This window comes from Carcharhinus amblyrhynchos, chromosome 19, assembly GCF_965287045.1.
Source record: "Carcharhinus amblyrhynchos chromosome 19, sCarAmb.v2.hapA, whole genome shotgun sequence".
NCBI lineage: Eukaryota > Metazoa > Chordata > Chondrichthyes > Carcharhiniformes > Carcharhinidae > Carcharhinus > Carcharhinus amblyrhynchos.
The window spans coordinates 36,504,147-36,520,276 of record NC_137342.1 but is presented as its reverse complement, the minus strand read 5'-3'; the positions used below and the strand labels follow the sequence as shown (position 1 = coordinate 36,520,276).

Below are 16,130 nucleotides of genomic sequence, written 5' to 3'. Positions count from 1 at the left end.
TCTGTTCCATTTCTTAAATGTAGAAGAACTGATGTGTTATCTGAATAAAAATACTTAAAAGTTTTCCAAATGCTGTGGATCAGACCTGGAAGCCCCTCGGACTGTTGCACATTTGGAAAAGATTTATTGGTGACTTGATTACTGCCTGTAACAGCTTGAATGTGGTGGTTATGACTTTGCCCTAAGTTAAATGATACCACTAAGGCTATCTTTTTCTTTGGATGTCCGGTACAACTTGTGTCTGAGTGGTATTTGGAATACAGTTTATCATTGAATGCTGTCAGTGCCATGTAGTAAATTACAGCCTGGGCTGCGTGAGTCACATAATTGGGATTTGAAGGGAAGATTGTTTTGGAGCTTATTGCTCTCATTGTGAGAGCACTAGCTTTTCTAACTTCTCCTTCTGGAGCTAATTTGCACTCCATACTTGATTTCAGCGTCAGCCTCTTTGAAAAACAACTGTTACAGTGAAATTAATGGACAGTAATAAGACATCTCGAAAGAGTCGTGTTTTTATCTACATTATGAAGTGTACTTGCAGCAGCAACAAGATGGTTAATTTACATTATGTTGGGGATTAGAGGAGGTTAAGTTTAATGATTAGAGTATATAAATAAGATAACCACAAATTATTAAAAGTAAGCCAAGAAAAAGCTGAACTAGTGGACAGAAAGGCATGTAGATCGAGGCAAAACACTAGGATTGTTAAAGCTACAGTTGAATGTTCTAACGACAATTGAGGTCCTAAAATGACCCTTGATGGGCTGAATGGTGGCTTATCACTCCTGAATTTTCTTTTTGCTGTATGTGACTAGCTTGGAAGTTAATTCACAGAAAACTAGTAAGTACGGTAGCCTTGGCACTTTTTCCATTTACACTTATTTGCAGTAATTTCATTTTTTGGCCACATTCCCTTGCACCGTGCATTATCGTGAAGAGTGGAGACCCACACTAAGTGCTCTAAGAGCAGGCTGAGCATGAATTTGCCTCTGCTTTCTTCCCGCCCTTGCCTACTCCCACAACCACCCCCTCCACATCTGTGTGCTGGTGCCTGTAGTGATGCAGCTGACATCAGCAACTCTGTCGTGCTAAGGTCTGCAAGTGCAAATGCATGTTTCTTCCTTGTGGTGATACTTATTTCATTGCTGAGATTTTTAAAATAGCATTGAGATTCTGCTGGGACCAATAAACAGAGTCTACTGTAACACATCTATTACCAAAGATGTTTTCATAATGAGATTCTTGTTTTCTTCTGTCTTTTTAGGTGCTTTCAGGTAGTGCAATCATAGTTCGTGGCCAGCCACGAGGAGGACCCCCACCTGAGCGGCAGATTAACCTCAGTAACATCCGTTCTGGTGCCTTGGCACGACGTGTTGCTCCAAATCAGCCTGAAGCCAAGGAAACTCCTGATGAGGTGAAATCTTGTTCTTAATGTGTGCCTGTTCATAGTGTGGTTACTTGAACAAAGTGCAGGATGTACTAAAAATTGGGTCTACATTGATGTGACAAACAAGGCTAAAATTTGGTTGTAGGATGGGAAAGAAGAAAGGTGGATCACCTCTGGTCCATGTAAAAGATGTGCGAACGTGCAATATTTTTCACAACTGGAAAGTTAGCCTGTCTTTGAGGTTGCGTTGAAGTGTTGGGCAATTTGGATGTTGGAGTTGATCATCATCACATGTAGGCTTTCTAATTAGCAAGCTGATCAGAAGTATTGTGTTCTAGCTGAGTGTTTTTTAAATTTCTAAAGAAAATAATTGGTAAAAGTTGCAGTAGCGGGGTAAAATTGGAGGTTTACAATATTGAAATACTTATGCATTTACTGATCATATATGTTTTAAAGACGTGAATAATCTATCATGTGACAAGTCCAGAAAATACAGGACACTAAACTATCTAGTAGAGATTTAGGAAATGCTTCAAGCTGTCAAGTTTTTGCTTTATCCTACGAACATGTAGTAACTGATTGGAATAATTATAGCATCGGAGGTTTAAAATGAAACACTAATAGCTTAAAGCAACAAAATAATTGTAGGTTTGAATTTTGTGACATTCAATTTGGTGTTACTCTGGTGCTTCAAAGTTCTCCTAACTCACTTGAACACAGGTTGAGTCTTGGCCAAGTGTGCATAGGAAATCACTTAGCCTTGGTGGCCAGATTGGAGAGGGAAAGGGAGGGAGGAGGTTGAGGTAGAAAGAGAAAGGTTGGGTGAGGATGAATGGAGGGAGTGAAAGAGGATGGGGTTCTGGGAAAGGAAAGTGGGAATTCGGGCAAGAGGGATCTGCAGGGAGAGGAAAGGGACAGGAAGGGGGAGAAAATGTTTGGGGGTAAGGGGTGTGTGAGGGGCGAGGGAAGAAGGGGGCTGCGACTGCTGTTGTTCAGTTAACAGACAGGATGATTGAAAACAACTTGGGCTAATTGCATTGTAAAGTTTGATTTAAGCAACTGCGTTGAAATATCATTGTCTCTTTTGAGTTTTTTTTACTGACTAACTTATCTGTGGAATATAATTTTGTTTTGAGTACATTATGTTGAGTTGGCTATGTCCTAATGCCATGCCTGATAGTGATAGCTATGGTTATAATATCCATGGATCACAGACTCCATGCATTAATTAAAGAGGCACAGCAAAAGAGATTGTGCACACTTCTAAGAACATAAGAACTGGGAGCAGGAGTAGGTCATCTGGCCTCTCATACCTGCTCTGCCATTCAATAAGATCATGGCTGATCTTTTCATGGACTCAGCTCTGCTTACCTGCCATAACCCTTAATTCCTTTACTATTCAAAAATTTATCTATCTTTGCCTTAAATACATTCAATCATATAGCCTCAACTGCCTCCCTGGGCAGGGAATTCCACAGATTCACAACCCTTTGGTTGAAGAAGTTCCTCCTCAACTCTGTCTTAAATTTGTGCCCTTGAGATGTTTGTAGTGAAGGTAAATTCCAAGAAAAAACTTTAAATTTGGCATTTCTTTGCTAGGATGATGCACATTTTTAAAATTTTATTTGTGGGACATGGGTGTCGCTGGCTGGCCAGCATGTATTGCCCAGCCCTAGTTGGAAGTCAACCAGATTGATGTTATTCTGATGTCACATGTAGGCCAGACCAGGTAAGGGCGGCAGATTTCCTTCCCTGAAGGACATTAGTGAGGCAGATGGGCTTTTTCGACAATCAGCAATGGTTTCATGGTCATCGGTAGATTCTTCATACCGGATATTTTTACTGAATTGACATTTCACCATCTGCCGTGGCAGGATTTGAATCCGGGTTCCCAGAACATTAGCTGAGTTATTGGATTAATAGTCTAGCGATAACACCACTAGGCCATTGCCTCCCTAACATAATGTATTCCTACTGAGTGCAGTAAACATTGTTTGAGTAATTATTAAAAGATTCTGTGGCATGGTTGGCAGGTTTTTCCATTCCATTGCTGTTTATACAGTTTCATAGAAACACTACAGTGCAGAAGGAGGCCATTTGGCACATCGAGTCTGCACTGATAAAATCCATCCCAGGCCTCACCTCTCCAGCCCCACAAATTCATCCCACTAAACCCTCCAGCCGACACAACCTGGGACATTGTGGCAATTTACATGGCCAATCCACCTAACCCACACATTTTTGGACTCTGGGAAGAAACCGGAGCACCCGGAGGAAACCCCGCAGACACGGGGCGAATGTGCAAACTCTAATCTGGGAATCAAACCCATATCCTTGGAGCTGTGAGGCAGCAGTGCTAACTACTGTGCCGCTCCATTAAACAGTGAAAGCGGCTGGGCTTAAGTCGCCATAATCCCAGAGGACAATAGGCTAACTGGTGATAATTTAACCTGAGGATCACCACATCCCCCTCAGGCGAGAGATGAGGTTGAGAAAGCAGGGACTTCATGAATAACCTCAGGAATTGAACCCACACTGTTGGCATTGCTCCTGCGTCACAAACCAGCCGTCCAGCCAATAAACTAAACAGACCCCTTTAAAATAGTTGTTCAGTAATTTATTGTGTATGAAGTGATTTTCAGTTCAAGTTTGTAGATAACTAAACGCTGTACTAGCTGTTCTATTGGAACTTGATATGTGAGATTGAGGGGCTACAAAGAAACCAACTTGCTATCATCATGTGGATATTCCTGATTTAATTAGACCCATTCATTACACTTTCTACTTAAGCTCCACAATTAGGTTCATTGTGTTTAGTGATCACTACTGTTCAGCACATGGTTAAAGTTGAGAAACACTGTTGATGGCTGCCCAAAGGAAGTTATCACAGGATTATGTCTTTCTGGATGTTTTGGCTGATTTATAATCAAACTACCTCAGCCACTAAGTAGATTCTCATGTAGGCTGTCTTGACTGGGGATGTGTTTTGATTTTTTGAAAGCCATCATTAAAAGTTGCGCGTGATTTGTGTTGGTAGAATAGTTTTGATGTTCCCATCAAATGCATTTGGTGCCCAAGTGAGGCATTCTAGTGGAGACCTGATACAAAAATAGAGGTAGGTTTTTACTTGCTTGTAGTCAATATTTTTCATGACAGCATTGATAGGAATAGCCACATCAGTCCTTGTGAAGATGGAGCCCATCTGAGGATTCCCTCCATTCTGTTGAGGCGCTACCATCATGCTAAACTGGGCATCCAAGAAGTGTGTGGGCCTTCAACAGCAGCAGAATTGTATTTAACCATGTGACCTGGCATATCCTGCACTCTACCATAACCACTAATGTCCTTCAGGAAAGGAAATCTGCCATCCTTAACCTGGCCTGCAATTGACTCCAGATCTGCAGCAATGTGGTTGACTCTTAAATGCCCTCTGAAATGGCTGAAAAAGGCATTCAATAAGAGGCAATTAAAGGTGGGCAATGCATCCTAGTCCAGCCAGTGGGGTTCCATAGAGAACCATAGCATCCCTACAGTGCAGAACCATCAGCCTACACTGACGTTCCGAAAGTGGAACTTACCCAGGCCCACCCCCTTGCCCTATACCCATAATCGTACTCATTTACATTGATAATCCAGTTAACGTTACGCACCTTTGGGCACCAGGGGAAATTTAGCATGATTGATCTGCCTAACCACATCTTTGAACTGTGGGAAGAAATCACAGCACCCAGAGAAAACCCACACGCTTGCAAAGTATGCAAACTCCACACAGCCACCCAAGGCTGGAATGAAACCTGGGTCCCTGGCGTTGAGGGAGAAGTGCTAATCATTGTGTCACTGAGCTGCCCTTATGCCAGGGCATCAGCTCTGGGTTAACAAAGAATGTAGGTGTCAGAAGCAGAATCAAGCATATCTAAAAATGAGATGTCAACCTGGTGAAGCTGCAGCACGTGCATGCCAGACAGCAAAAACGCAATGTGAAGACACAGCTAATTACTTTTGTGCCTGTCTTCATATAAAAAAATCTCAAATGTGATGGAATCATGGGGTTGGTGAAAATGAAAAATCAATTTGTTAATGAAGAGGTAGTGCTGACTATTGAAGGAGGTGCCTACAGAGATAGCATAGTGGATGCATTGATGTTTATTTTTCAAAATTCTTGATAGGTTCTTGCACACTGGAAAGTAGCAAGTGTATCACCAACACGGGAATTTGTTGCTTAATTTGTGGCAGAGCACTTCAGGATGCCTTACAGGACCACCTGGTTCCTTCAGCATGAAGCTTTCAGCGGACGTTATTGACTGAAAATAACTTGCACAGTTGGGTGTCAGCGCACAGGCACACGAAGTAGTGGAAACCCTGCAGCGTTCAGTGCTGTCAGTGGAATGCCACCGGTGTAGCAGGACAGGCCACAGAGGGTCGAATTACCAGACACGAGGGCCCAGTGTTGCAGATGCAAGTGTGTTGGTCACATTGCCTGGAATTACTGGGTGCAACAAAGCCCAGAGAGAGGAAGACAAAAGGGAGCTTTTAAAAGGGCAACACCAAAAGTTCATGTTGCTAGCCACGGAGAGGATAGAGAGTCAGCCGGGTCTGCAGCAGAAGCAGACAGTCACTACGGTGTGAAGCTGATCATTTCTAGCTTCTCCATTAACTGTAAGGGAAAACTGTGAAAATGGAAGTTGATATCAGGTTGGTGTTGTCCCTGATACCCAAATAAGTGTACAGGGGTAAGTTTAAAGTCTTGCCATTAAAACCTGCCAAGATGACATTGCGAAAATATAAGTGGTACCCCTTGATGTTTATGTACAGGGGAAGGTAGTTAGAGTCATAGAATCCTACCCGTCGAGTCTGCAGCAACTACAATTCCACTCAGGCCCCATCCCCATAACCCCAAGCATTTGTCCGAGCTAGCCCCCCTTAAAATTTAGCATACCAATCCACTTAACCGCACGTCTTTGGACTGTGGGAGGAAACCAGAGCACCAGGAGAAATCTCAGGCAGACACAGGGAGAATGGGGTGGGTATCCTCTGGGTGCTCCAGTTTCCCCCCACAGTCCAAAAGATGTGCGGATTTAGTGATTGGCCATGCTAAATTTCTCTTTAGTGTGAGGGGTTTAGTAGGGTGAATACATGCGGTTATGGGGATAGGGCCTGGGCAGGAATGTTGTCAGTGCAGACTTGATGAGCTGAATGGCTTCCTTCTGCACTGTAGGGATTCTATGACTCAGACATGAGATTACAAGACATTTTGTAAAAGTTTAAAGATGTCTTTCACATAACCCTTAGAGATGGAGGATGTCAAGGTTAAATTATAGTTGAAGCCAGATGCCAAGACGTTTAAAGGCACATCCGGTATTTTGCTATTAGGCCTCAGGTGGAAGTTGAATTGGGCGCATTGGAACTAGTAACCACCAGTGAATGGGCCACCTCAATTGTTGCAGTTTTGAAATCAGATGGATCAGTGATAATTTTCACTTTCTGGGTCTAGTGGAAGGGCAGATCTTCTTCTTGAATGCAGCCAGAGGTCATGGCTATGAAGTCCATGTCGGTGAAACCAACGCTAGACAAACTCTGAAATATTTGCCCAGTTTGGCAATCCAGAACAAGTAGTCTCAATGGACCCCAGTTTGTGGCACAAGACTTGAGTACATGGAGCGCCACAGAATTAGACATGAGGTTGGCACCATATTAACCAGCAACAAATGGTCTGGCAGAATTTGTTCAGACCTTGAACAGTCTCTGAACTTGTTGCAAGGGGAGGGTTCACTAAGGCAGTGGATAAATAAATTAGTGTGTACCACTACCTGCGACAACCAATTGCTCACTGGCTTTATTGATGCTCAACTGGAAATTAGGACCATGTTTAACCTGCTGCGGCTGGAGGAGACTGAGAGATGGTTGAACAGAACCAAGAGGGACAGATTGCCAGAAGAGCAGGAAGTGCAAAGTTGAGGACTTTTCAGAAAGGGGTGCTTATTCTAGTCAGGAACTACACTTCTGGGAGAAGTGGATACCAGCTACTATTGTTCCACAAATGGGGCCCTTGTCCTGTACAGTGCAGACCAGAGATGAGCAGGTTTGGAGGAGCTATGCTGACTGGTTGGTCACAGCTCCGCATCAAAGGTGGGAAGCCCCACAAATGAAAGTATCATCCAGGATGGCTTCATAGGTGTTGTCCGAGCCTAGAATTGCAGAGTCAGAGTTGATCACCCAAAATAGAAAGCAGCATCAGTGGCACCTGAGGCCTTTCGGAGAAGGACCCCCACACTGAGCAGCAGGACCTTCTAGAATCCCTGGAGACTACTCATGAAAAGATTTCTGAAATGAGGAAACAGCCTATATGAAACTGCCATTCCCCTGATGGACTTGGATTTTACAATGGGGAATGTAGTAGTTTACGATGGTATAAATGTTTCTCTGTTTTTCAGTTGGGGAAGTTTTGGATTAAGAGAGAGGGACGTAATATAATGTATGTTGGTGTTTGAGGTGCATACTGCCCCTTTAAGAGTGTGGATCAGGTGAACCTGGGGGGGCTGGATTAGCTTTTCTCAGTATGGGACCCAGTTGTGCAGCATTAGATCTGACTGGAAAAGTGCACATCTACAATGAAGAGCTTTCAATGTTCAAGTTACCAAGCCCATCTTGTGGTTTTTTAATTGCAAGTTGATAGGAGCGTACATAACGTATAGATATAGCATATATATAACGTATACATAGCATATAGATGAAAAACTGATTAACAGACAGAAAACAGTAGGAATAAAGGATGGAATACTGTTACCAGTGGGATTCCATAAGGATCAAGGTATGGGCCAGAACTGTTCATGATCTATATAAAGTAAAAGTAAGTTTATTAGTCACAATTAAGGCTTACATTATCACTGCAATGAAGTTACTGTGAAACTCCCATAGTCACCACACTTTGGTGCCTGTTTGGGTCAATTCACCTAACCAGCACGTCTTTCAGACTGAGAAGAAATTGGAGCACCCGGAGGAAACGCATGCAGAGATGGTGAGAACATGCAAACTCCACACAGGCAGTGATCCAAGCTGGGAATTGAACCAGGGTCCCTGGTGCTGTGAGGCAGCAGTGCTAACCACTGTGCCACCGTGCTGCCCATCTTCCTCAATTTGATTAAATAATTTGGATGTGGGGATCAGATGTAATATTTCCAAACTTGAAATGACAAAAAAGCTTGGTGGGAATGTAAGTTGAGAAAGATGTAAGGAAGTTTCAAGGAGGACTGGGCCAGACTTAATGAATGGACAAGAACATGTCCAGATGAAATGCAATGTGAGTAAATGAAAAGTTACTCACTACTTTCATGTTAGAAAAAGCAGCAAGGCAGAGTATTTCTTAAATAGGGAGAAATTGGGAAGTCTTGATGGCCAGAAGGACCTATGTGTCCTTAATAATGAGTCACTAAAAGCTTGCAGGCAGATCCAATTAGGAGGGTAAATGATAAAAGCAAATTACTGTGGATGCAGGCATCTGAAACTAAAAGAGAAAATGCTGGAAAATCTCGACATCCGTAAGGAGAGAAAAGAGCTGACGTTTTGAGTCCAGATGACCCTTTGTCAAAGGGTAAATGATAAATTGGCCTAGCAAAGGGATGAGATTATTGGAATGAAGATGTCTTGCCGCAGTTGTATAGAACCTTGGTGAGATTGCACCTTGAGTATTGTGCAGTGTTTTGGTCTCCTTTCTTAAGGAAGGGTATATTTGCCATAGAGGGAGTGCAACAGAGGTTCACCAGATTAACCCCTGGTGGAATTATCTTATGAGGAGCGATTGAGTAAACTGGGACAGCATTCTCCAGAGTTTTGAAGAATATGAGGTGATCTTACTGAAATTTAGAAAATTCTTACAAGGTAGATGTAGATAGGAAGTTTTTATTGACTGGTGAATCTAGAACCAGGGAACAGAGTTTTAGAATAAGAAATAGGCCATTTAAGTCTGGGATGAGGAACTACTTCACTCAGTGGTGGATCGTTGAATTTTCTACTCGAGGCCTGTGGAAGCTCAATCATTGTGTTCAAGCAGAAGTTGATAGATTTTTGGACACGAATGACATCAAAGGATATGGCTATAGTGTGGGAAAGTTTTAAAAAAAAAATTTTACTCCATTCTTCAAGTTACAAAGCCAGTGCCTGGAGTCGATAGGATGGACCCGAATCCATCTCCTTGCTTGCTCCAAAAACCAAATTCAAATTGAATCCAATTCATGGCCCCACAAGAGAGAGACATAAGATCCAAGGTGCCAAGATAAGGCACGACATCCTGTCTTCGGCTTAATCCAATGCTTGATCTTAGCAAAAAGGCCAAGAAAGAGTTGTTCAGGTAGATGGTTAACCATGATCTAATTGAATGGTTCAATTGATGGGCCAAATGATCCTGTGCTGCTGATCTGTTTCTAAATGATCCCACAACCTCGGTTCTGACGTTTTGAAGAGAAATGGGCAATAAATGCTGGCCGAGTCAGTGATGCGCTATCCCTTAGTAGTGAAATAAATATCAGCCAAAAGTGAAATAAATCTCAACTCGAATGTTGGACTAGAGCCCACCACCTTTTGATTTGGGGTGAAAATACCATGAAGTGAGCCAAACTGTTGCTTATAATTGGTTTTGTTGTTTTCCAAGTCTTGGATAAAGCTGCCTTTGCCTTTAATGAAGTAATCCTGTTTAATATGAGATGTTGGTCAGGATTTGCCAGTATATATGTTTTGTTATATACGTGCTGCACAGTGATAACGCTACAGATGCCAGCTTAATTGGCAAATAAATTCTTAGAAATTAAGGGAAAATAAACCTTGGCCATCAAGCCTGTAGTGTCACTAATTTTACTATATTTGTAGTTTCCCTTTTCAGAAATCTATTAGTTGTCACTTGGATCTGTTATTGACTTACCTTCTTTATTCCACAAGCTTATTACTCATACAACATTCTTTTGCAGCCTTGGGCTTGGCCAGCTCGAGAGTTCCTCAGGAAGAAATTGATTGGAAAAGAGGTTTGTTTCACTGTGGAGTACAAACCTCATCAGGGTCGTGAATATGGAATGGTTTACCTGGGCAAAGGTTAGTGAACTATTCATACAAACTGAAGATTTTGAATAAAGCACCTCACATTATCTCCACCTCAGTCACTGTATATTGAAAGAGAGAATGTATCTTCAAACCGTGGCTACATGTAATCATAAAAAGTGGGATCTCCTTTTGCCTATTACATACGAATATCTTCACTGGCAAAAAAAATTACCAGTGAAAACAGGAATGCTTTATATTTATCAAGAGTTCCGATAATTCTCACAAGCAACTAGTTTAGTAACCTAATTGTCTTAATCAATCATTAACAGTAATTTACATATTTCTTGTCTTCAAATTCTGAGTATCCTATGGTTGAGACCAATTCAGTTTCGCTTAGTGTCAGAACTTCTGTCAGTCAGTTTCTCCTGACTTCCACTCCCATCACCAACCACCCTTCGTTCTTGTACAATGTATTACTTTCTGATGAAAGATCACCAATCTGAAGTGTTCACTCTGCTTCTCTCTCCTTCAATGTCGCCCTGCTAGCTGAGTATTTCTAGCATTTTCTATTTTATTTCAGGGCAGTACTCATTTGTTATGCTGATTCTGCTTTAACTGGTCCCTATTTTCTGCTGCTGCCAAGTTATTGGCAGGCTGGCTGTTCTTTTGCTCCTTGGAAGTATAGTTATTTTCCACTCAGCCCCAAACAAAATTATGGAATCTAATTATTTAAAATTATTCTAATGTTTTTGACTCCACTCCTAGGCTAGAAGTTAATTTCTGGTCCGTTTTGTCGTATGAACATCTTGACTTGAGCATTAATGTAGTTTACTGGCTTGGACTGACTTTTGTCAATTTATTTTGGAACTTATTTTTCTGTACAGTTTACTGTTATGTGCCTCCTAGTTGCCTTATTTCAAGGCTGTGAAAAACAATTTTCTTTACTTTGATGCAAGTAGACAAGAGTTGATATTGTTAAGTAATCCTAAGGCAAATGTAATAATCAATGATGGCATCCAGGATTGTTGCCTTTTTTTGCACAAAATGTAATAAGCAGGTACCAAGCCCCAAATCTTTAACCGATGTTGCTAGTAGGGCTTTTAATTAAAGAATAATAGGTTAGTACTTTTCTTGTCTCTTTTTGTTTCGAAACTGTAATATAATTTGTTTAAAATATACAAAATATGAAAAGAACCATAAGCCCAAATTTCAGCTGTTATAAAAATTAATAAAATGTGTTTTTAGGCAAGTTGCTGGAATGATGTTTCATTGTCTTAAAGCAAAGGCTGGTGCTAAAAGTTTTCATCTTTGCCTTGTAATTTGTCTTCTGTATCAGGCTCTTTCCTGTGTTGAGGGACACCCTTGCTTTACTTTCCATTATACAGTGATTAACAAATGTGGGATTAGCAAGGGTGGGAGGATGTGGACGTTAAATTCACTCACTGATAAATTTAAGGGTGTATTCATGCTCTCTTGAGGTTTGCTTGATTGTCATGTAAAGTTGTGGGGGAGTTTTGAGTTGTTCTTTAAATTACTTTGGATGATGCTAGGGAAGACCACGTGGCAAAGGAAAATACAATTCCTGCTTTTTGCATATGTGAGTAATGTTAAGTTCAGATGCATCAGCTTGCTCTGTCAAATTACTCAATTATAATATTGTCCTGCAGGAGGACCTTTCCTCATTTCCATGTAGTAAAATTCAGTGTTAACTTGCATATTATGGGCAGCATGGTGGCACTGCTACTTCACAGAGCTAGGGACCTGGGTTTGGTTCCGGCATTGGGTCACTGTGTGGACTTTGCATGTTCTTCTTGTGACTGCTTGGGTTTCCTCTGGGTGCTCTAGTTTCCTCCTCCACAAGATGTGCGGATTAGGTTGATTTGTCTATGATAAATTGCCTCTAAGTGTCAGGGAACTAGGAGGATAATTGTGTGGTTATGATGATAGGACCTGGATGGGATTGTTGTTGATGCAGACTCAATTGCCAAATGGTATTCCTCTGCACTGTAGATTCTATGATTCTATATTGTATCTCCAATTTGAGCTGTCTTGAGAGTCCCAAACATGTTTAGCAAGGAGGAATCTCGCTGCTGTCCATCACAGGAAAAACCCTTGCAAGAGTCCTGCTAAATTGTCTGGTCACTCATCTGGAGCTGGGCCTGCTTCCAGAGTCACAGTGTGGCTTCCGCAAAGATTGTGGGACTATTGACATGATTTTTGCTGCGTGCCAACTTCAGGAGAAGTGTCAGGAGCAGAATCACGAGCTTTACACAACCTTTATTGACCTCGCGAAAGCCTTTGACACTATCAGCCAACAAGGCCTGTGGAAGATCATATGAAAGCAACCCCCCCCCCCCCCATTTCATTCAGATGGTACGCCAGTTCCATGATGGCCGGAATACTGGATGGCGGAGAATGCCTTTCCCAGTCACCGGTGTCAAACAGGACTGTGTGCGCACACCCACACTGTTCAGCATGATGTTAACTGCCATGCCGAATGCTGCCTTCCAGGACAGTTGCTGGAATCAGCCTCAAGTGCAGAGTGGATAGACTTCAATCTATTACCAAAGTGAAGGAGACTGTTCTAAGAGACTGCCTCTTTGCCGATGACTGCGCCCTGTAGACAGGCTCAGAACCAGAGATGGAAGTCAGTATGGACAAATTTTCCATGGCTTGTGACAACTTTTGGACTTACCATCAACATTAAAAAGACTGAAGTCATGCACCAGCCTGCTCCTCATGCACAGTACACAGAACCCATATTTACAAAGGGCAGAAACTACAGGCAGTGGACCAGTTCACTTATCTTGGCAGCACTCTCTCTCAACCAGTGACTATTGATACAAAAGTTAACTGTAGAATAGAAAAGGCAAGCTCTGCTTTCAGTAGACTGCACTCCACTCTATGGGAACATTGAGGAATCAGCCCAGCAACAAAACTGAAGGTCTGCAGCGCTGTGGTACTCACTATCCTCCTGTATGCCAGTGAAACGTGGATTGTGTATCGAAGGCATGCAAGACAGCTCAATCATTTCCACATGACTTGTCTTCGCAGAATATTACGCATCAGGTGGCAAGACTAAGTACCAGACACTGAAGTTTTCTCTGGAGCAAGTCCACCATCAGTCCACACACTGCTGATGAGAGCGCAGACCCGGCGGGCAGGTCATGTCACCTGTATGCCAGATGAGTGCATACCCTTGCAGCTCCTTTTTGGGGAACTCTCTGCTGGAAGATACTCGCATGGAGGGCAGAAGAAACATTACAAAGACACGCTCAAGGCCTCCTTGAAGTCACTTGACATAGACATGATCACCTGGGAAACGCTGGCACAAAATTGCCCTACCTGGCGCTGCCTCATCCACAAAGGCTGTCAAGCTTATGAAGCAAAGTGCATTGCTGAAGCACAACTTATGCACGAGCTGTGCAAGTCCAGAGCCACCAGCGCCACAGCTACAGTGCCTACACAAGTCTGTCCAATATGTGCCGGAACATTGTGTCTGAATTTGCCTGATCAGTCATCTTCGGATGCACCGCATCCAGCCTCAGAATGACTAACGGTGTCGAGGTCCTCATCAATGACGATGAACGATCAAACAAGATTCTATGATTCCATATTGTATCTCCAATTTGAGCTGTTTTGGGAGTCCCAAACACATTTAACAAGGGCTCGATTCAAATACTTTTCTGCTGTGAAATGCCTTGTGCCATTTGGCAATTGTGTGGAACCGTGCAGATTTTGGTGCAATGCAAACCTATTTTTAATGGGTGTTCAGAGTTTCTTTTGGAGCACTGAGCTCCGCTGTTCTGTTAAATGTATTTAATTAGTTGAATGAGTTACCTTGTGAAGCAAGTATGCTGATTGAGTTGAAGTGGGATCAAATTGAAGTCTAATAATATCAAATATGTTGTTAAACTTGATATCAAGACATTTTGGGTACAATCCCTGTTAACTGTAAAAATTGAATATGAAGAGAATGGCGCAAACCCTATAAGTTGGCAAATTCGTTAGTTTTATCCTTAAGAATTTTAGACTGCCAAGTTGTCTCAAAATGTAATCTAAATCTGAGATTGATACATTTTTGCTAGCCAAGTGAGACGGATGGAGTTAAGGTACAATTTAGCCATGATCTCATTTAGTAGTGAAAGAGGCTTAAAGGGTGAGTGGCTTACTCTTGTTTCTATCTTCCTAAAGCCTACTGTATAAGAGGTACAGAATTGTCACCTTGCAACAGTTGGCCTGAGGAAGATGGGGACAGATTGAAATATGAAGACCACAGGTTTAAAAAAACAAACTGCTGGCAATATGCAGCAGTCATGATGTGGAGATGCTGACGTTGGACTGGGGTAAACACAGTAAGAAATCTGAGAACACCAGGTTTAAGTCCAACTGATTTATCTTAACCTGGTGTTGTCAGACTACTTAATATGCAGCAGGTCAGGGAGCATCTAGACACAACAAAGATATTTGGGTGCGAATTGTTTTAACTGAACCGAAGGGTCGTACTAATGAACATCATTTCCAAAGAGCAGAACAAACAGGAATAAACATAATGTGTGTTCTCATACACACTCATATATGTACAGAACGTTTGCTTTCAGCCCCAGGTTCCAAGGTATCTGGATTTTATCCTTTGGTTTCTATCAAATTCCATTCACCCATTGAGCATATATCACCAACTGTTTAGCTTTTGTTGCTGATTTATCCATGATAATTATTTTTTCATAAGAACATAAGAAATAGGAGCAGGAGTAGGCCATCCAGCCCTTCGAGCCTGCCCCGCCATTCAATAAGATCATGGCTGATCTGTCGCTGCTCAGTTCCACTTTCCCGCCCTCTCCCCATAACCCTTAATCCCCTCTCCTATCAAAAACCCATCAACCCGCGTCTTAAAAATATTTAGCGAGGCAGCCTCCACCACTTCAACGGGCAGAGAATTCCAGAGATTCACCACCCTTTGAGTGAAGAAGTTCCTCCTCAACTCCGTTCTAAACCGCCCCCCTTTTATCTTGAGGCTGTGCCCCCTAGTCCTATTGTCTTTTTTGAGCGGGAAGAGTCTTTCCACCTCTATCCTATCCATCCCATTCATCATCTTATACGTCTCAATGAGATCTCCCCTCATTCTTCTAAACTCTAACAAGTACAAGCCCAGTTTATTCAGCCTCTCCTCATAGCTCAACCCCAGTTTTCCAGTTGGAAAACCACCTGGCTGTTGAAGTATCCATATTTGGGATTAACTGAGCTTCATTTTTGTTGTTAAAGAGTTCTCTAAATCCGTAAATTATCTTGTAAACTTGTTGCTAATTCCAGTGTGCTTGCTATACTCATGGTTGTTGGGTTTATGGCAGTGGTGGATTGTTAGATGTAACTCTTGCATCAGTAACAGAATTTATTAAAATATATGTTTGGAACCAATGCCATGGCATTTGATGCAAAAATAGATTTGTTTTTGAGAAACCTGTTTACTTGGAATGTGAGCATGAACCATAGGGAGATGGTGGGGGTGGTGGTGGCAGAAGACAATTTGGCTTACTGCTTCCAGGCCCTCCCACATGCCATGAGCTCTCTATGATATTGTGACCTTTAACTCATCCAATCCAATCTAGAAATTTGTGATTATATTGACTTTTGCTGCTGGCTAAATGTTCCAACAAGGCTGTTACTTGTTTTCTAGATTAATGTTTTCTTGCTGTTTTCTGAATCAGTACACTGAAAT

General features: G+C 42.1%; 1 protein-coding gene across 1 annotated transcript in view; it reads left to right on the top strand.

Annotated features, from left to right (window-relative positions):
• The window catches only part of snd1 (staphylococcal nuclease and tudor domain containing 1), a 907,822-nt gene that overhangs the window by 12,875 nt on the left and 878,817 nt on the right, over window positions 1-16,130 (top strand). The window contains exons 2-3 of the mRNA XM_080207582.1: window positions 1,265-1,414; window positions 10,345-10,465. Of these exons, the coding sequence (XP_080063708.1) occupies window positions 1,265-1,414; window positions 10,345-10,465 (271 nt within the window). The remainder of the gene's footprint in view (window positions 1-1,264; window positions 1,415-10,344; window positions 10,466-16,130) is intronic.